Here is a 21,920-nt window from a genome sequence, read left to right as displayed (position 1 = left end):
TGTTTGCCTGTGGTGCCCTCAGCCAGGCATGCTGACCAGCATAACACATGTCATTCATTGTCAGTCAAAATAAAGCTCTAAAATCACAGTTGTTTTTAAAGACCAACTTCTTTAATGATATATACCAGTGTTATACTAAGCTTATAAAATAAAGTTGTCTGCATGTAAATACAAGAGAAACATTAAGAAATCAATAGTGATCAGGACAGGTATTTCGATTCCTGTACAAATTTAGGAACTCAAGAGAAGATAAATTAACATACATGCCTGTGACAATATGAACAGAGGTGTAGTCAATGTGATCCATTTATTGAAAAAAGAGGGCAGATCAAAGATTTGGATCTTAACAGGAGATCCAGTCTTAAATGGGATGTGAAAAAGCAAACACCACACGTGGCTACTGAGGCATTTTTCTCAAGTATTGGATTCTTTGGGCAAGTTTGGAACACGGATGATTCCCACTCTCACAATACGGAAATGGAGGTATTGACAAGCCTTACCCCAGTACCTCGACATACAACTGGGATAGGACATCCCACTTGTAATTTGGGGGGAGGGGGTTTGAAGAGGGCTACAGGTTGTGAGCACATGAAATACAGGGTTTTAAGAGCCTGTTTAGCAGTAGTGAAACTTTTGGTTTTCAACTGTGCCTTCCTAAAACGTCACAGGAGCTGCCAACCATGTTGTCCCACATGTATTGCTTCACAGCTTTATTTCTGCAGTTATAAGCATTCAAAACTACTGCATGGTTGAGGCGAACCTCTGAACTTCTTATCAAAGAAGATCTGTCCATCTTCCCGCAAGACAAACAGTATTGCACTTCAAGGTTATATTAACTGAGTTACAGAATCTCTTTAAGGACTGAAGCATTACTTACGCATATCCATGGCACTTATGTGGCTGCTTAAAGACAAGCAAGAGAAATTAATTTTAAATTAATACTGCAGGGTGCTGTGAAGATGACAAAGCATAGGCCCTCTGTGTACTTAGATTTCTAATGCTTAAAAGGTTCTTCCACAATGAGGCTGGTCTGGCACAGCAGCCGCAGCCCTGACTGTGCCCTTTCCTGGACTCAGTGGTCCAGGATCCGCAGGTTGCCAGAAACAATTTTGTTCTCTAGTAGAGCTCCAGCTGGGATGTCAATCCTGTCACCGTGGTTTGCAATGATGATGACTGTTCCCTGGGGTTACAGAAAAGAAAACAAGGGTTCAGAAACGTGTTACCTGTTGATGTGGAAGGAGGGAATAGGTTGTCTGGAGGAGCAATCAAGTGTCAGCTGTACCACAGCCAGAGCCCAAATGCAGTTAGTTGCATTGTTTCTGCATACATATTTGGGGGTCTTTTCCCCCCAGAACAAAAGGTTTTAAACAAGCACTTCTGGAACCTCTGTAATTACCATGCTATATCCTATAGGCCTACAAGCAGAACTGCTAATTTAATTGAAGACATGGTTGCTCTAAGGGCTCTTGTAGTGTCTGCTTGCTTTGAAGTGGAAAAACGTTACCCCCACCCCTGGGTGTGTCCCAGAAAGGACTTGTTCCAGCTGAACAGCAAATGTAGGGACAGAGGGACAGCTCAGAGCCCAAGGTATGCTGCACCACCTTCCACCCCTGTCATCTGCCAAACTGCCCTAGAGAACTGCAGATGCTGCCAGGACTGGCAAGATCATAAGGAAGAATTTGAGAGAGAAACTAGCTTGCTCAGCTCCACCATGTACTAATAAATTGAGAACCCCAAAACAATGCAAAAGGGCCCAAAAAGGGGTGGTAAGGCCAGCCTGGGAGGGGAGGTGGGGACTGAGCTAAATGACACAGATGGCAGCAGTGTTTGAAGAGAGATGTCACGTCTATGGTGCTTTCAAGGTTCATAAATAAACTTCCTCTCAGCCTGGGCTGCATGGAGCAGCAGCTCTGGCAGTAACATCCTGTGCTCCATCACAAGGGTCACTGTCCAGCCATGGCTTCTGCCATCTTTGGGCCAGTTACCCAATTCCCAGGACTGCTCCTATGGACCCTGTGTACAGGCACTGCCTCAGAATCAATTGCCAAAGAGCAGAGATCAGTCATGTTTATTCCAGCAGCATCCTCACTGCACACTCACCTTTAATGAAACATTCTTCCCAAATGTAACATCACCTGAAACTGTGAGATGATCCAGCTCCAGCATATCTGGAATACTTTCAAACCTTCGCAGGTAATCTTGAACCTTTTGGAAAGAGGAAATATTAAAGACAGTTTTAAAGCCATCTGTGGATTAAGACAAGCACGGGAGGAGCCTCTTGACAGCTCCCCTTCAGGAACCTTCCTATAACCTACATCTGAATCAATATAAAATTTGCTACTTTGTAATTGTGATTTCTTTCAGAAACAAGTGTTAGGAGCACTAAGGGGGCTGCCCACTAGTGCTGGGCCAGCTCTGGGGAGCACACACAGACAGCTCACCTCCCATTGCTCAGCTGAGGGGTGTAGGAGCACCTCATATGCATGGTAAATACCTGTATTCTCACAGCCTTTACCAAGAGCAAAAGAGAAGACCGAGGTGGGCAGAGGTAGATAAAGCAAACCTCACTTTTCATTCAGTTACTGCTGTGAACTGTATCTTTATTCGAAGAGGTGAACACCAGGTGTTTACCTTTGTGAAGGAGCTTCCCAGTTTGACAAGAGGCACTGTTGGGAATTCACGCTTCTCGCTCATCGTTAGAGACCCCGCGTTAAGGCTGTACAGATTGGACATCACGAGCAAGAGATCCGAGGTGGTCTTCACAGGCAGGAAACGACTACGAGGTACATTTATCCCCAGAGAGTTCTCAAAACTCTTGATAGCAGCACCAACTGCAGTCTCCAACTGGATAACATTCAAGCCTCCATCCAGAGTCTGGAAGAGAAAACTCACGTGAACACATGGAGCAGGTCCTGGCACTCAGAACTGAAGCTCAGCTTCAGCCAGAGCTCCACCCTCACCCTGCAGTCTGGCTCTGTGAGGCAGCAGTGCCTGTTACCCACCCAGACACTAAAAGTTTGTTTGGGTCAGTGTCCTCTAAATCCTTGCCAGCTGATTACCTTTGGGTTAACAATGATTTCCATGTCAATGGCGTTTTTCTCTTGCAGCCTTTTAATTGCAGACAGAGCAATCCACAAATTGTTGGTGTTGAATATTTTGAATTTCGACACAGACTTGAATTCATCCACGTGTGCTTTAGGGACCTGAGCTATCTCCACCAGCCTCAGCTTATTCTCGTACTGCGTCAGCGTGCCACCCTGCAAGGGGCAAATGAGAGGGTTTAAGTTCATGAGAAGCCAGAGAAATCCTCCCCTCAACACAGGCAGATGCACTGGTCAAAATTGGCATTTGAAGTTGAACTCCAGAGAAAACACATTTCTTGTTTTTAGTAACCAGCTACCAGGTTACTAATTATAGAGCATGTTTAAAGTACAGTCAGGACCATCCACTGATCATATTTCAGCACTCCAATACAGTTAATTCCTTTACTGAAGGTTGTTGAGAATATTTTGCAAATGCTGCTGATGACAAAAATCACCCTCAGCAGTACTTTGTTAGATGATGAAGCAAATGCTAAATTAAAGTAATCTTACAGTGCATTATGCTTTTATAGGGCTAAATCAGAGCTTCCCTAATGAATACAGAGAAAATCCAAATCCTCATTCTCACATACAAAAGAAGAGAGCACAGTTACAAGACAAATTACTGCAGGCTACAAGTATTTGATACACATCATAAACGTCTGAGAAATGTCACTACTGGACTTTGTACAAAGCCAGGCGTTAGGGCAGGAACAGATGGGCAGCTGTGCCACACACTGCTGTGCAAGGCAGGGTTGGGAAGTGGCTCAGGCAGTTTTCTGTGAGACACAACTGCTGCATCCCAGCCCTCAGTGCTGTTTTCAAGCTTCCACCTTCAAGCGTCTGCCCCTGTGTATGTGACAGTTTGGAGAAGGTGCAGAGGTTGTGACCTGCACCCTACACAAATCACTTGTGCTTCCAGTCCAGCCCAGACTGTCCTTTGCTGCTGCCCAGAACACAGATGAGATCTGTTCCATGGATTAGAACTCCCTAAACTTGCTGATTTTGTGCATCTCAAATTAGATCCGAGCTGATGTGTTAAATGGTGCCTAAAATAGCTATGAGACTGGGTGTATATCTGAATCCATGGATTCAGAGGAGGCTGGAGATGGCCACCAACACACTCAGTCTCTCACCCATCTCCCTTTACCTTCACATCTGCCCGGGTTTTGTTTGTGACTTCCATGACAAATTCGCAGCGTTTTCCATTGGGTGGGTTCATGAGGTGGTTAAGAATGTAAAGGTCCACAGTGGCACCCAAATTATCTATATTGGACACAAAAATATATTCCTTCCCCTCTGCGATGAGGTTGTCCAGCAGTCCAGAGTTGTAGAAGCTGGCATAGATGTCTCCATGGCCTGGAGGGTACCAGCACTCCGTGTTCTCTCCTGAGTAAGAGACATCCTTGGCTATTGGCAGCAGAGTTTCCTTGTTAATTCTGGGATACCTGTGAGGACAATGGGTCTTGTTACATTCTCACCAATGTCAGACTAGCATAAAATAAAAATACTACAGTTAAGGTGCAGCTCCATGGGCTTCTGGAGGTGTGCTTTTCCTGAGTATTCTGAAATGGAAGATCCACCCAAATTCTGAGCTGTCACTAAGAAGCTACAGAATGAAATCTACTCAAGGATTTAAAGCTGCAGTTCTCAGACCACACTGCAAACCAACTTTCCTCTGACAGACACATTCAGAGCATATCAAACACACCTGTGACCCCAGCAGCCACCTGGATTAGAGTTTGTTCTTCATAAGGAAGCATGGTCTGTCTCCCTCCAGAGCCCAAGGATACTAACAGCAAATTCAGGAATCAAGTGGCCAGCATCCAGTACACCACTGTTTGTACATTTCTTATAAACTGGGGCCCACACATCCCCTTCTCCCCAATTTCAACACATTGCCCTTGACTCTGCCCAACCCCCTGATGTTTCAGTCTCTCCACAAGGCCCAAAACAGACTGAACATGGGTATAGAAGTCACCATTGCTACCCCAGCACCTCAAACTCAAATCCACCCCATTTGGAATATGGAGAAACAAGCAAGTTTTTCCTTCTACCACAAGTGGAGAAGTCTTTTGATACCTGCTTTGATTAAAAGTATATATCTTCACACGGCTGTGACTGTATTTCTGCAGGATTTTCTTTGTGTCGTCGTCCGTATTGAAGGAATTCATGAGAACCAGAGGAACATCAGTGTTGTAGGATTTGTTCAAGTGCTGACATGGGAAATAAATGGTAAATTCAGCATGTATTATTAGCTCTAACTCCTGACACGTGAGATTTTGGGAGAAAGAAATTAGATTAAATGGACTGGAAATAATGAATGCATGAGGAAAAAAAAAAGATACACTTATGCTACAGAAAGTATAATAAATCAGGTAAAGGAAAATAAATACTTGTTAGTTGTAAAGATAAAATACATTAATGTATCTTTAATTAGTGAGGTCTGAAATTTGAAATCATAATGCCACAAAATGATCATTTCAAGTTTTAGCTACTGTTGATTACAAAATGCATGTTTTCCATCAAATTATTGCAGTCTGTCAAGGTGGCATTTCCACACTGTCTCTGCACAGGAAGTACTTCCAAGTTTTCTTGGCAGACAGAGATGGACAATTTTATCAAGAGCACATAATAAATGAAACATCACCACATTAATTATTTGGGAATCTATAGGATGGAGCTGAAATACATAAGAGCATTTCCACGTGCACAACAAAGGCAAAAAAGTCAGATCATGGTAGTTCCACTGAAAATAGAAGGTGCAGGGGAAAAAGAAATAGACCCTTGAGTTTTAAGCTTTGTGTATCAGCTCACCCTCCTCTGCTGGAGCATTTGGGATCATTAAATTTACGTGGAATCAGAGACTTCCACAGTGATGCTTTCGAGAAAGGGCTGCACCAGTCGGATATAAATTTGAGTTTGCCATAGAATTATCTAATACACATGGGGGAGCCACTCCAAACAACATCACACTGGGGCAAAAACTGTTGGCACTTCAGAAACCATGGAGCAGGCACACCCCACCTCCTACTCTAATAACTGTCTTCATTATCTGCTGTAAGAGAAATATTCAGCATTAAAAACATAAGCCAAACTGTTCTCTCCCAACATCAGCAGCTGCTATTTTCTTTTGCTCCTCTTTCTTCAGAGGAAAATGCCAGCAATCTTTTCCAGTGCAAGAGTTTAAATGAATCAAGGAACTTGGAGTTGCTGTGAAAAGCTTTGTTCTAACGCACATACCCCTTTTTTGAAAAGATAAACTTGCAGCTGGAGGAGTCAGAACCAAGCCCAGGAGCTACCCAGACCCCACAAGTTCTACATTGTGACTACTTGTGTTCCTGGACACAATCCCCCTGTCCAGCCTGGTGTGCACAGGCTGGATCACACCTGTGCTAACACGTGGGGGGCACAGAGTTCAGTCGCTGACTGCACTGTCCCTTTCATGTCCATTCTTCCCAAAGGAATTCTCTGCTTCACCCCCAGCACCGTGACCACACCTCATCTCCCTCTCTCTCCTGCCTCTTTCCTTTGGCAAACCTCCACTTGATCCCTCTGAACAAGCCATGCAGGAGCACTTCAGTGTGTGTTGCCTCCTCCAACACAGCAAGCAAAGCTCATTAAACATTATTACCTCGATCTGCTGCACTGTCAGGTCCAGGAAGGTGTTCTCATTCCGCACCCCGATGAGGCTCTTGGGACCTTTGCAGCCCATGCTTGTGCCCAAGCCACCATTGAGCTTCACCACCACCAGCTTGTTCAAGACAGAAGCAATGTTATCAGGCAGGCCTCTGGCCTTGATCTTCTCATAGGGCTGGATCTGGAAAAACAAATTAAAAAACCAACCAAACAAACAAAAAAATACCCAGGAGTTAGATATTCAGAAAGAAATTGCTTTCTCCTAAAAACTTTGAAAACTTAGAATCTGATGATAAGACCTACATTTATTCACATGCCTAACAACACTAAAGAACAACTGCAAAGTGAGTCTACAATGACAGTTTTGTAATGATACAAATAACCTGGTTTGTTACTACAATAAAAAGCCTCTTTTTCTCAAGAGATTCTACACACTTGGTGACACCAGGCACCATTAGCTTCTTGCAGATGAGAATTCGGGCCAGTTATGCCACTTGTCACAACCCTGTTCCTGCCCTGCAGAAGGGGAGGGGGTTTCGTTGGGAACGATCTAACTCACTGCCCCATAGGATGCCCCTCTCCCCCTTCAGTCAGGCCACAATTTAAGAACCAGGATCTACTTGCAAGGCATATAACTTTCCTTTCCTGAGCAGCTTCAGCTATTTTTTTTTTTTGCACTCTGAGGTTGTCAAAGGCAACACTCTTGGGAAAATGTTGGTTCTTTAACTCAGTCTAACTGATTCTTATTCCAGCCAGTACTCTGATACAATTCATTTCTCCCGACAGCATGATACAGAGTGGAAGAGAGTTCCTAGTTCTTCTGCAGTTTTCAGAAGGTGTTCATCCAGCTCATAATAAACCTTACAGAAAGTCTTCTACCTCACTGACAGCTGTTTCCTCCAGGTTTAAGAACAAAGTCTGGGCTACATTTGAGGCTCGTGATGGACAGCAAAATCAGGCTCACAATGACAGTATGCCTCACATTAGGTACTGTTGTCCCCTAATTCAAAGAAATAATGGTAACAACGCCACAGTAAGAATCATGCCAAAACTGTTCAAGCAGAATCAATACAATTATCCTTTAGCCTGCCCTTCTAGAGATTTTCTTTTGAAGAAAAGCCCTGGTGCTCCAGTGCTGTAGCATTCCAGCTGCTAGAAAAATATTTTAATTCTGATAAGGGGTATATAAGATCCACAGCTGGTTTTCAAAACCAAATATATGCAGAGAGTTTTCAGAGCTGTGTTTGCTTTGGGCAAGGGCTGGGGTTCAAATGGAAATTCACACTGCTCTGGAACAAGGGTCATATTTCTTACTGGCATATGCGGGGGCAGAGAGGATGGCTTGCGCAATTCCAGCATTCTGGGACACCATGGGTAGCAGATCAGGGCAGATCCCTCACATTAGGGAAATTCTGCCCCATGGGATCTGGAAAGCCTATAGGATGTATTGCAAGATAACGCAAGTCCACGTGGAGTTCTCGTGGCTCAGACAAAGCAGCACCACAATCACTGCCATTTCATGAGGACACAGGCAGGAGCTTCCTTCCAAACTACCAGGAACTTTTCGGGAACAGAAGTGCACAAAAAGCAGACTCTTGCTGTGCTTTGTCAAAAACAGATTATGTTCAGGCTGAAACACTCTGAAAACAACTGCTCTTCTCATTAACAATGAGATGATAAATCCTGGGTTTAATATCTTGGAGGTACATCAGGAAGATCAATGAACATTCTGCTACCAGTAGGACCTACAGAGATTTATGCTCAGATTTACTGCTTCCCATCCACTCCAAGGTCAGTAACACCCTCCATTAGACTTGTACATGGATTAAAAACATTTCATCTTGAGCTTTAGCTGGGTGGGATGCGAGTCACATCCATGATGTTCTGACACCATCTGAACATCCAAAAAAATTCTCAACTTTCAAGTCTCACTATGTCTTCTTGCATCACTCACAAAAAGCAGGAAGTCTGACACTCAGTTCAGGGCCAGACTTCCTCAAAAATCTTTTGCTAAAGTGCCAATTACCTTTTGAGGCTTTCGCTATCATGCTTGAAAACAGCTTTTGCAGAACGTTCAGAGTAAAAGTCCTGAAGAAGGTAACAGTTCCATCAGGGAGTCAGTTCACTGGATGTTGCACCAGTTACAACACAAAATTTATGACTCAGCCTCGCTAAATGTTTCAGTTTCTTCTGGCACAGTCATTGGAAACGTCAGCTTGGCAATAAAGCCCTGGATCTTGAAGGGTCTTTAATTCAGAGAATAACAAATGTTGAAAAGTCAAGTTCCAGCAGGAATACTGCAGCACCAGGAATGCTGGATGCCAGTCCAACATCAATCCAACAGTGCCAGCCATGTGCAGGCACTAATATGCACAACTACCTTATCACCTACAAGCTTGCACAAAACTGGAAAAGCACTCCACAGTAACAAAAATCAATTCTTGCTCGAAGGGTTTGGAACAGTGTGCTTGACAAGTAAGTAAGTGCTGATGGAGAGATTCTACAGGAAAAAAACAGGGGCAGGAATGACATGTCTTACAGATGCATAGCTGCAGTGTTACTTGCTTGAGACACATCTGGCAGTTTGGGACTGCTCTAAGATAACATATGCAGCTTCTTTTGTTTTGCAGCCAATGTCACAGAAGTAATTTCTTGGAACAGCCTGGATGAGGCAACGTTTGGAGTTTGACTAACAGATTCCAGCAGCCTACTCCTACTACAAGGAAGCTTGCAAGAGTTTGTCAGAGGCAGACAAAATGAGCATCAGGGCTGTCATCATGGGCAGACCAGAAAGGAAGACGCCCCTATAAGTTAATGTGTACTTAAAGTTCAAGGAAACATTTACTCATCACGAAGGGACAGTTCTAGAAATAGCACCAAATGAAGAGGTCTCTGCCCTTGTGAGACCCCACCTGCAGTGCTGCACCCAGGTCTGGAGTCCTCAGCACAGAAAATCTGTAGACCTGTTAGAGCAGTGCAGAGGAGAGCCACAAAAGTGATCGGAGAGAGAACAGCCCTCCTGTGATGTCAAGGTGAGAGTGCTGGGGGTGGTCAGCCTGGAGAAGAGGAGGCTTTGGGAGATCTTACAGCAGCATTCCAGCACCTAGAAGGGGCTTACAGAGGAAGAGAGACTTCTTACACAGGCTGACACTGATAGGAGAAATAGTTTCCAACTACAAGAGGAGAAATTTATATCAGATCTTAGCAAGAAGTTCTTTACTCTGAGGGTAATAAAGCAGAGGAACCAGTCAGTCAGAGCAGCTGTGGCTGCCTCATCCCTGGAGGAGTTCAAGGCCAGGTTGGATAGGCCTTGGAGCAATCTGGTCTAGTGAAAGGTGTCCCTGCCCATGGCAAGGGGGTGGAACAAGATGATTTTTAAGGTCCCTTCCAAATCATTCCATGATTCTATGAACCCTTAAAACCTGTTTCTAAAGTTGAAGATTAAGAAGATATTTAGCTTTTGAGTAAGAGCATAACATTCATTCTTTTCCTTCATGATATAGCTCACTGAGATGACAACATGAGCAGCAGACAAGAATCCAACCACTGGGGAAGAAAAAAACAAAGGCTCTAATAGACAAGCTCCTTTCACACTCACATTGCTCAGATGCTCTCTTTACATCCCAGATGAGGTTCTGCACTGCTGTTCTGAGGTTAACTTGATCACTGCAGTTCTCTCAGAGGCCTCCCAGCAGGACTTTGCTATTGCTTCCAATTCAAACAAACAGATTGCTGTAATCTACATCGAGGGGATTAAGTTACACTTGCCATGTCCACATTCTTTACCTCCTCTCCCTGTTAACTGGCAATCCCAGTGTACTTTCTTCTCTGGAGACTGTAACAGTAATGAGTCCTAACTATGCGAGCTATCACTAAGCCTTTGGACATATGAAAGCAAAGCATCTGGAAGGGAAAAAACAAGTCAGAAGTTTACCAATATAGTGTGAAATGGGTTCAATCTTCTGTTACTGGCATCAGTATTAAGTTGTTACACTGAAAACATGGAGGTCAGGGATGAAATCTCCCATTGCAGAGAAAAACAGAAATACTACAAAGCAGTAATTTCTGTTTCAATTTCAACTGAAAGGAGCCTTTAGTTGTCTTCGGGAAGAAGCAGAAGCTATATTTAGAGAACAAATACAACAGATAACACACTAGATGACCTACAGAAGTCTGATCAGAAATTCTGTTTCTGCACAGCATGGTCCCTTGGCACTGGGCAAAAGCCTGAAACACTCTTCCCTCTAACTCTTCACCTAAAAGCCCATAAATCCAATAAACTATTCACGAACTTTTTTAAGCTACTAAATAAATAAAAAAGCAACAAACCCACACTTGGACAGATTTTTTGTGTGCCTCTGTTTACAGATACACACGTATGTCTGTGTGTTTATACACACAGAGGCACATAGATACCTCAACATATGCTTTTTGCTGAAGATTATACGTCAGCTTTATTATGCCAGAATTCCCAGCAACAAAACAATTCTCCAAAACAATCACAGGCAAATAAATTTACACTGCAGAGAATTTGATGCTTTCTAGGCCATGATCCTTGTCATGTAAGATTCTCCAAGCAGCCAAGCATCCAACCACCTCATAAAATAAGATCATCCCTACAGGCAATTATAAATCACTTGCAAGATTACCAGCAAACACTTCATCTATACACCAATCTCTGTGCTGTTCTAACGAGAGCAGGAAGAGAATATGCTCCGAGGAATATAGCTAGGATAGGAAAACTCAATTGGAACTGAACAGAAGCATTCAAACACAATATGCATTCACGGATGGATACCTGTCCCAAAGAACTCAGCACTGCAGCCCTTCAAAAGTTATCCCCCTTTACCCCTTCTAAAAGCTCGTACCAGCCAGACTAGTAATTCTGAAAGTCTGGTCTTCAAGAAATCAACTTTTATTTAATAATTCCACAAGTCATACTCCTCAGCAAAAAACAATCTGGGAGAAGGTCCCTTGGAATGTGTCTTATGAGGAACTCTTTTCATTTTCCACAGTATGTCCCTGACATGACTGACCCATTAAAAAGGAGGGAGTGGTCACAGCAGGGAGAGAGATAGAAATCTTATGGTCAGCAAAAAGGAGAAAAAAAAAAAAAAAGGGGAATTTAACTTTGCTTTCAGTTTTCATAAGCGCTCAAACACTTCCTGTCAGATCAGGAAGTCAAAGTATCTCTCAAGAAAAGTGTATTTACTATAAAGTGAAGAAGGCACGGAAGGAAGCTTGTTTTCAGATATTTTGCCCTAGCTCTCTTATGTGGCACTTAACAAGCATGATTACTTGATTCAGAGTTTATGCTAGAAAGCAAAATTTCATTTTCCATCATGCATGCATCTCATTGGACCAGAAGTGACCTGATTTTGCAGAATTCTTACCTTTCTCTCCCTCACCAAAAAGTTGCTACATAGCACAGCAACACATTTGAGAATTAGATTACAGGTCATAAGGAAAAAGAGATACTCTTTCTAAGAAATTCTGCCCTTCTCCACTCAGTCCTCTGTGACTTTAAGTTAGGCCTTTCCTCTTAGTTCTTTTTTAGCAGCTTGCCATGCCTGGGAATATGCCCCCAGTCTATTTCAGAGCCTTACCACAACCTCCAATTTGACATCTGCTCCAGATGTACCACCTGGGTACTTTCAGACCTTTACAGAACTTGTAAGTTTTTCCTCTGAAAGTGTGCAAAACTTGAAAAATAGACAACAGCTCTTCCTCTCCACAAAGCAGCCATTCACTCACATCAAACTTCCGTAATTTAGTTCCTTCTCTTGGCACAGAGAACAGTTTATTCCTTTGATTGTCCTAACTACCTTCTTACATATTTAAAAGGCCTATTGCCCCTCACCAAAGTCTCAGCCCCCCTACACTGAAAGAAATCCCCTTTTCTTCAGCCTTCCTTGTAAGTCATATTATCTAGAACTCCCATTTCCCATCCTGGCCTCTTCACTCAGGGCAGACTTCTCTCCCCAAAGCAACACTTCATTCAGTGTTACAGTACAGAAAAGAGACATCACATGTTTTTGAAGTTAAAAGAAAACACTCAACCTTGGAAAAACCCTAGACTTGCTCTAAAACAGCATCATTCTTCAACGCTTTATAGAGCAGCCCTGCATCTGTTCTGGAAGTAACTAGACAGCCTGCCTTTCATGGGAAACAGAGCCTCGATTGAGGCACACAGAGAGCCTCAGAGAAACCACAGGTCTAGGAGCACACAGAATTCCTGCAATATGCCAAGATCACTACGCTGGGAAAAGCAAGAATTTGTAGCACAACTACACCATTTGTTACACAAGAGTCAAAGGAGAGCCTAAGGCCACTGACAAATCAGTAAAATGAAGTTAGGTTTAATAGGAAGTATTTATTTCAGTACTAAACAGTGCTGAAAAAAATACATAGTGCTTTTTCAGCAGCAGCTCAAATTACAGGTAATAAGTTACAACAACACAGACAACATTAGAAAACCAGACTCCAAAACCTCCCACAATCAAGTCCTTGTTTTGCTGAGCTGCTGCAGGTTACAGAAGTTGCTAAATGAGCTCTATTACCCAGCCCACTTGCCATATGTCCCTTTTAAATTATTGAACATAAAGGACTGCTGAAAACAGTCTTATCTGAGACGTGCAACCTCCTTCTACAGGCAGGAGGGAAATGGGAACAACAAGGGTCCTCCCTATTTATCCCCTAACACAAGTTTACTCCATAGAAGGCACCAAATGGTGAGATAGCATCTGTCCTATTTTGTTCCTCTGCTTCCAGAGCAGCTAACAAAATAATACCAAAGAACTTGACACATATGGTAAGCAGAACCTGATGTTCAGGAAGACGTACAACATATGTCAACAAATATTTCTCAGTTAGAACCCAAAGTGTTGTCCTACATTGTTTTATAGAACCACGGCAGATAGACCCATTTGATGGGTGAATACATCATTTGCCTTAAGTAGCAATTACCAGTTTTATTTTTCCTTACAAACTGTCACTTAATCACAACTTACGGAATCTTCTGGAGGTCTCTGAATCTTCCCCCAGTCCACAGATGGTCCCTTTTCTTGTAGGAATCTATGAAATAGCTTCTTAAATCCTTCTAGGTCCTTTTTAGTGTGCTACAAAGAAGAAATCCATTAGTTAATGCTGGTATTCAGTGCACACCTACTCAATCACAGAAACATTTCTATGAATTGATGTACAGTCTATTCACAATAGTAATTTCATTGGCACTGAAGTAAACATGCTACACTTTAGGTAGAATTCCAGAAGTTACCAAAACCTCATTTTCACTAAAACTCAGAGTACAAAACCAAAATCATACAAAGACATACAAAGTCAAAATCATAACCATTATAATTTGGCCCAATACTGAAGATAACACCTGTACCCTCCCCTTCTGTAATCCACTGAAGACTACTTAGAACCCTTAATAACTAAAGATGATTAAACACTAAGTAACTCTGTCACCCAGTTCAGAGGGAACTGAAAGTCTGCTACTGACATTGTATCCTGGCTAGTCTTCCACACAGAATCAGAGCAGGTCCTAAAAATAAAGATCTGGAAAATTTATCTCTTTCCTGAGATTTGCCTCAGTATCCTGCATCCCATTTCTCATGCTCAGAGTAGAATCCATTCCATGCTTCTTACCTCTCTCTCATTTGAGTGTGCGGTCGCAAGTATCTTATCAAGTTCTACTTTCATTGAATACTCCAGCTCCTGCCGAATGACTTCCTGAAACTGTGAGGAGCCAGCTTGAGACATTGCTTTGCTGAAATCTTGAATAAAAAGAAAATTATTTTTAAAATGAACTAGCTTAATTACACTACAAATAGCCTTCAATTTTCTTTAAAAAGACTGATAAACTCATAAAATCTAGTCTTGTTTTATTGCTGTGCTAGCATTCCAGGAATCTAAAGTTTTTGTTCCTAGTTACTTGGGGAATAGATCTTAAACTGGGCCCAAAGAATAATGACCCTTCTTTCAAAACTCAAAAGTACCACAAAGGGCCAATGGTCCATGTCAAGAAGCATCCAAAAATCTGCAGCACCGCACTTTTTTGCTAGAGAAGTCATATCCTACCACATCAACACACTTTAGCAAGTGTGAAAAATAAGAATTTTCTTTGTGAAAAGTTATGTAGAACATTGTGATTGATGGTATCCCTCTGTTCCACAAGCAAATAAAAACATAAGCTTTAATTATTTATACAGTGCACTTTCACAGGATCTTCTGTTTGTTCCAGGAAACATTCCCTTACTTTGCCATGAGCATTTTCACACTACAGCATGCATTTCAGTTACTAAGCAACCTAGGAAATTGGGCTATCACTTTGTTTTGTTTTTGAAAGTGATAAACTCCACAAACGTGAAAAAGAGTAAATACACAAATATTCTGTAAAGTCCACCCTGTAGAAAGAACCAGGAGAGAACATGATTTTCTTTTCCAACAGAAAGCACTGGAAGTGAGTGTATTCTCAAAAGACATTCTGAGTATGTTCTCTAAAGACCTCAGTTAATTTAATTTCTGCCAAATCCCTTGAGTGATCACTTCCCTGTAACACAGAGAGTGATGTTTTGCCAAATATAGCTGGATTTTAGAAACACTCTGAATACTAGTGCAAAAAAGGGACAGGAGGGAACTTTACAAGAGAACAGAGGAACACTGACAGAAAACATTGTTAGAAGAGGAACCTGCATTTAAAATCTACTTATTGAGATCATGCATTAAAAGGCTCTTCAATTGAGAATGTCTAAGAAAGCCAAAGACGGTTAATTTAATGCAATTTTGATTTTATTTTTCTAACCAAAGTATTCTACAGCCCCAGCCTCAGTGACAGTATCTAATCCTTGCTTTGAAGCCCACAGAAGCCATTTTCCTGACTGCACTGTTTTGCAGGTAGGGGAGGGAGAAAAAAAAAAAAAAGACAGACAAGTGCTGCAGTGCACATAGTATGTGTGGTGCAACACGGGAAAACACCAGCTCAAGATGAACAGTACACTGAACAATAGGTCCTCTTAAATCAAATGCTTCATTTAGTAGTAAAAGCAAGTGGGAGTTAAAATCCTGGTAGGCATATCTTTCCAGGTCAAATGTGTAAAAACACAGCTCTCCACCAGGAAGCACTTTTTCCTACAGAAAAACAAGGTGTGTACCAGCCTCATACTTAATACCTAACTAACTGCTACAAGTGCTCCCTTCATTCCTGCCCTTTGGGGTGATGCACAGGTAAACAACTGCCAGGAGATGCTTTCATATGTTTCTGTTCCTCCCTGCAACATGTTACAATACACCACTTCTGCTACAGCAACAACAGAGGCCATTTCTCACTGCTTGCTGGCCTGTAAAACATCTGAACCTCCCAGTGTGATGCAACACATCTCGTAAGGAACTCTGCAAATCCCAAGTCTCACCAGAGACCTTCATGCCATGGAACACACTGGGGCTGAGGGAGGCACAGCCAGCCTCCCTGCGCTGCCATGTGAGTAGGAAAAGCTTGTTCTGCTCATATTAGCCAAAAGACTTGTGTCTACCAGAAAAAAAAGCACTTAGAGACTAAGCAACATCACAAACAAATCGAGATTAAAAGGCATCATAAAAGTAAACAGATGAAAATGTCCTAGTTTAGGGTTCTTTTTTTTTCTGTAATAGTCTAAGTTCTTTACAAACTGAATGAGAAAACGCCAAACACTTTTGACCACCAACATCCTCACAGGAAAGCAAAGCAGACCTGTTGCTTTTTCCAATACCAGGCATCAGGCACGCAGAGCAGCAGGTGGATCGGACAGCTCTTACCGAACCCCAGCCTGCCAAAGCTGCCAGTGCCGTACCCTTCATCAGCACTGTGGGATATTTAGGCTTTACATTTAACATTTTTCAACTACTGTGACCCCTCAGCCTCACCTAGGCCCAGTGTGTCAGGACACAGTTGCTGGGGCAGAACATTGCTAGAGCTGTTAGTCCAATTATTATTATTATTACAGGGAAAGAGAGAGGAAGGACATGGCTGGAGTCCATAAAAACATGTGCTTGCCTGGTGCAAGAAAAGTATCTATTCCGCATAGGTAAGAATGTGAATACTGTAACTAAAGGCCGAGAGAAACAGCAGGCAACAGCTCTTCTCCTTTTAACATACCACTGTGAGGCAGAGGCTTTGCAGATTTATCTTGGAAACGACCACCAGGACTTGGGCTGCACTTTCTAAAGGCTCCCCAAAGCAGGATCGGTGCATACTATGAGCGAACTTGGCTCTAGTCGCTCCTGCTGCCCCTTAGAGGTTTTGGGAAGAAGCGGGTATTCACGTATCTCAGCCTATGGCTGTCAGAAAGACAACTGCAGCCCTTTAACACAAACTACAGCTGAATATAACAGCCTGGATGAAGACTGATTTCCCTTTTCACCCAGCAGCAACAAGGAAGTTGAAAGGCCAGTGCAACTGCATATCTGAAAGCAGTTCTTTCCTGCAGGCAACTAAAATTTCCTAAGGCCATAATGAAAAGTAGTTACTGTGCCTCTAAAAATCAGATAGGAGGCTGAGGTGCTGGATAATCACGGGAAGAGATTTCCAATGATACACGTGGCCATAAAATTGCAAATTATGGTAAAAAAGAAATGCCTCTTCCCAGCTATTTCGTAACCAATGCATCATACTTCAGCCTAAACCCACTTTTATGAAACCAGTGCTCTTGAACACTCATCAGACATAAGAAAAGGGTGGGATAAGGTAGTGGAAGACTCTTGGGGGACCTGCCCACACAGGAAATGAACAAAGACCAGAAGAGCATGACTAAATAGTTGAGCCCTCAGAGAACACTGGCCTTTGAAAAAATGACCACACAGGCTATCTCACTTTTAACGCCTTTGCCAGAAAATGTCCCCCCAAGCAGCAGAGACAGGATGGCACTTCAGTTAAGTTCATGGTGGTGTTTGATGCATGGAGAATTTCACTCCAACCCTCCTGCTCCCACCCACTGTTATTTCTAGCAGGCTTTTGTGCTCTGCTCTGACTGCTAACCTGGCCCCTGCCCTCACAGCACAAGCTCCAGCACACAGAAGAGTATTGGTGGGTTTATGATGCCTAATTTTATAACTGACATATGAAAAAACTAATCATGGTACATCAGAGCAAGCCAATAGAAAGAAGGACTTTGTACACTACCAGAAACAATATAAAGGGCAGATCTCAAGAAAACTGCAGAAGAACAGAACAGTGGTTACCTCTTACTGAGGGGCTTGCACATATTTCCTTTCTGCTGTCCTTCCTCTTATTCTACATTAAAAGCAGAGAAAATGCTAAGATTGATTAACTTCGTTCATTAATCCACTAAGAAGAGAACTTCACTGCCTCGGTACTGTGTGTACAAGGAGGCAGCACAGGAGGGAGTTGTGGGACAAGTCAAGCAAGGACTTTTCATGAAAAAGTAGGGAATCTCAGGCTGAGGGTTATAAATTGTGATTACTCTTGCAATCCAAGTACATATACAGAAAGACCTACAGCAGAAAATAATTTAGGTCTCCCTGGAGACCCTGGAGCCAGACTAATGCATAAAACCCAAGAAGGGCAGCCAGTAAGTTACCATACTCAGCTAAACTTTAAATGCTCTACCCTTGAACTCTGTGATCAGGGTACAGAGTGAATGCCTTAACTTCCAACAATTCCGCTTAAAGTTCAAGGCAATTTTTATCTCTGGCAGGGATAAAAGTCTCTTTAAATACCCACACTATACCATGCAATGCTAACAAATACTACTTTGAATTTTAGAACTGAACATACCCACTCAGCATCTACAAATATTTTCCTACTACTAGAGGTAAAATTTGCCAACACATGCTGGACTGAAGCACACATGAAGTGAAAACTTTATGCTCTAACTCTTCTTGACGGATGAGCAACCTAGGAAGCTGTTCTTACCAGCTGCACATACCAAGAGTTTAGGTGTTACACAGCTGAATTTCCCAGTTTAGCAGATGATCCTCATGCTAAAATATCACTTGATATGACAGCATGTTTTAGTACTATTGGCCTGACAAGTGTCTAAACAGTGGATGGTTTTGGGGTTTTTTTACGGCTTTCAGGATTGTCAAGTCTCTGATAATATTTTAAAAACCAATTATGATCTTTACATGGGTTTCTACAGCTTTCCGTTTCAGAAATAACAGCACTTCTCTGCAAGATGGCTACCTTCAGCAGAGTCTGAGATAAGCCAATTCCACTTAAAAAACAGTTAGCAATATATTTTCCTAATCAACTTCACAAGCATTTATCTTGATAACTTTCAGAGTGGCCGGCTGAGCAACGTGCTAGAAACACTTGCCTCCTCCAGCTGCCTGCTTTCTGCCCAGGTGCCACAGGTCATTTGCAGACAGGTGGTGCCCTCACACAGCCAGCATTGTCCAGCCCCGGACATCCACTGTGTGAGAGACTGTAATTTCTCTGAGGCCAAAGTTCCCAAGTTTGCACAGCAAACGACCTCCCCGTGTTCCTTCTGCAGGCAGAATAACATTTGTTGATAGGCCTGCGAGCATTTATATTAAGGAACCCTATAGGCACGTATTTCATTACAAAAAAGCACACCCTCACCATGAGGAATATAGGGAAACAGGGAAAGAAAACTGCAAAGACAATGCACCAAAGTAATTTTTCTTCCCAAAATGACCTTTTGTGGTCTGGTTCCCTGTTTTACAGGGAATCCAAAACTCAGACCACGTACACACAAACACTCATACATGCGGAGAGGAGTAAAGGAGAGCGTTGAAGCCTACAGGGACCAAAAAACGGCAAAACATAATCAACCTTCAAAGAATGTTTAAAATTAAAAAAAAAAAAAAAAAATAAAATAAAAAAATAAAAGCAAAGACGTTCAACCTCGGCATCTATCCTCCCGCAACTTTACCAGAGGACTAAGTGGAGAATGGCGATTTGTGCTGGCGAGGTCCCGCAGGATACCCCAGCCCCTGGCAGCACACAGCCCTGGGCGCAGCCCCGCCGCCCGATCCTGCCGTGCGCCCGCAGAGCCAAACCGAGTCGGGCCGGCCCCGCCGCCAGATCACGGCCAGGGCTCCGGGGCAGTCCGGGCACATCGCAGCCCAGCTGCTACCCCCGAGCCACGGCGAGCGCGGACCAAAAACACAGCGCAGCCCCGCGTACGCAAGGCGGAGGAGCCGAGAAAAACAAAGCGCGTCAGCTTACCTTTCACGAGAGCCGACATTTTCGCGCTTTAATAAACAAACAAACCCTCGCTCGGGGGGTTCCGCCCTGCGGCGGGCAGCGAAGGGCCGGAGCGCGGCTGCCGCCCCTGCGGAGGCTGCAGCGGGAAGAGGCGGCCACCCCGGCCTCACTGGGAGCTCCCGCCAGCCCGCCGCGCTGCCCCTCCGCCGAGCAGTCCCACCCGGGCCGGCGGGCGGGCGGGCGGTGAACCCCGAGCAATTTAAATTTCATCAATGGAAGAGGCGGACCCGCCGCGCCCCGGGTTTCACCACCCCCGACCCTCCCCTCCCCACCGGGCCGGACCACCCGCCTCCCCGGGGAGCTCCCGGCGCGGCTCCTCCCCGCTCCGGGACGCGATGGGGTGGGACGGGACAAGCCAGGACAAGCCGGGACAAGCCGGGACAAGCCGGGCCGGGCCGGGCCGGGCCGGGCCGGAGCGGCCGCCCCACGCTCCGCCCGCTACGCGCGGCCGCCAGGATGGGGGCGGCCCCGCCCCGCCCCGCCCCACCGCCTCCCCGGGCCGGGCCGCGCCGCAGGCCCCCCTGCCCGGGCCGGGTGGTGCCGGCGGCGGCCGCGCCGAACCCACCTCGTCCTGCGGCACCGCGGGAGGGGGGCGGGGACCCGCGTGCTGCGCGCGCCCCCGCCCACCCCCTCCCCCAGCGGCGGGGGCGGGGCCCGCGCCCATCCCGGCGGGCCCCTCGCGCGCGCCGCCTCCGGAAGTGGGCGGGGCCCGGGGACCGCGGGGTCCGCGGGAAGCGGGGAGGGAGCGGCGGCGCGGGGCCAGCCGAGGGTCAGGGACACGGGTGCTGTGAGCAGTGGCTAGGCGTGCTGCACCCGCTGCAAAGGAGGCTCAGGGGCGACCTTCTCGCCCCACAGATCCCTGGCAGGAGGCTGTAGCCACGTGGGACTCGGCCTACTCTCCCTGGTAAACAGTGGCAGAATGAGAGGACATGGCCTCGAGCTGCGCCAGAGGAGGTTTAGGTTGGACAATAAGAAGAACTTCTTCACAGAAGGGGTGGTTTGACATTGGAATGGGCTGCCCAGGGAGATGGTGGAGTTACCGTCCCTGGAGGTATTTCAGGGAAGACTGGACATGGAACTCAGTGCCATGGTCTAACTGACACTGTGGTGTCCGGTCAGGTTCGACTCAGTGATCCCAGAGGTCTTTCCCAGCCTGATTGATTCTGTGATTCTGTTAAGTATTTATGATTTATGGAGTGAGTTAAAGCATCTCCTCCCATGGTTTTGCGTCCCGAGTCCATGGCCACGTTCAGTGCTGGGGAGGTGCCGTGCTGGTGCAGCAGCCCTGGGAAGGACACAGGTGCTGGAGGCCGAGCATTGCTCCTGAGCTAGGCTGTGATTTCCCTCTTTGTCAAATATTTTCCCTATTTTTGCCTGCAGACACTTCACAGCAGTGCTTGGCCTTCCCTGTGCACTGTGGTGACACCCAGTTACAGGAGAAACCCCCGTGACCCTGCCTGCCATAAATCACTACCCTGGTTTTTACTTTCTCATTTTTTTAAAAATCAGCTCTATATGGCCTTGCAATATATGCTTGTATATAAAATCGTATGTAATACATCATATCCACATCATATAAATCCTTACATCCACACAGAGTCAAGCTGCAGACCAGACCAGTGCCCTATTACCATGAGGAGAGGGGTGTGGGAATTGGCAGGGTGCTGCTGAATTCCAGTTTTAAGAGGTGGATGGGTGCAGCCTTGCCTGGCAGGGTGGTCTTCATCCCTCCTGGCTGAAGCGCCCTATAAGTTCTCTGGGATAAACCAGATAACCACCAGGATAAGCCAGTCCATTTGGGGGTGGGATGTCTTATTTCTATATCTGCCTGTTCCTTGGCTTTTTAAGAAAACCACAAATGCAAAGACCCTTTGAATTTAACATCCTAGTCCACTGGACCTGGGATCATCCCTTTTCATTTTGTACCACCAGACAGTACAGGGCTCACTGCATGCTGCCTTCTTGACACCAGG

The 21,920-nt window shown here is 44.7% G+C and overlaps 1 protein-coding gene across 3 annotated transcripts; it reads right to left on the bottom strand.

The window, feature by feature from the left end:
- Window positions 1-89: 89 nt before the first annotated feature.
- On the bottom strand, window positions 90-20,584 carry UGP2 (UDP-glucose pyrophosphorylase 2). Of its 3 annotated transcripts, none has more exons than XM_088160952.1 (10): window positions 20,513-20,584; window positions 14,370-14,497; window positions 13,730-13,837; window positions 6,715-6,900; window positions 5,163-5,296; window positions 4,231-4,528; window positions 3,060-3,257; window positions 2,632-2,874; window positions 2,101-2,205; window positions 90-1,180 (listed from the first exon to the last, which is right to left on the bottom strand). In XM_088160952.1, exons 2-10 carry the CDS (start codon window positions 14,481-14,483, stop codon window positions 1,073-1,075), a joined length of 1,494 nt encoding a protein of 497 aa, XP_088017078.1. In that variant the 5' UTR covers window positions 14,484-14,497; window positions 20,513-20,584; the 3' UTR covers window positions 90-1,072. The 3 variants fall into 3 exon arrangements, with proteins under 3 accessions (XP_088017078.1, XP_014745677.1, XP_088017079.1); XM_014890191.2 differs by lacking the exon at window positions 20,513-20,584 and adding an exon at window positions 19,909-20,114; XM_088160953.1 differs by lacking the exon at window positions 20,513-20,584 and adding an exon at window positions 19,034-19,162.
- Between the last annotated feature and the right edge of the window lie 1,336 nt (window positions 20,585-21,920).

Source organism: Sturnus vulgaris, chromosome 3 (assembly GCF_052056855.1).
Source record: "Sturnus vulgaris isolate bStuVul1 chromosome 3, bStuVul1.hap1, whole genome shotgun sequence".
Taxonomy (NCBI): Eukaryota; Metazoa; Chordata; class Aves; order Passeriformes; family Sturnidae; genus Sturnus; species Sturnus vulgaris.
Note: the sequence above shows the minus strand (reverse complement) of the source record. Positions and strands in the feature narration are given on the sequence as shown.

Excerpts from the sequence above, each read along its gene's own strand:
- UGP2 (XM_014890191.2), bottom strand. Across the intron at positions 4,529-5,162 it reads TATACTTTTAATCAAAGCAG|GTATCCCAGAATTAACAAGG; the intron begins GTATCAAAAGAC and ends TTGTCCTCACAG. Across the intron at positions 3,258-4,230 it reads AAACCCGGGCAGATGTGAAG|GGTGGCACGCTGACGCAGTA; the intron begins GTAAAGGGAGAT and ends TGCCCCTTGCAG.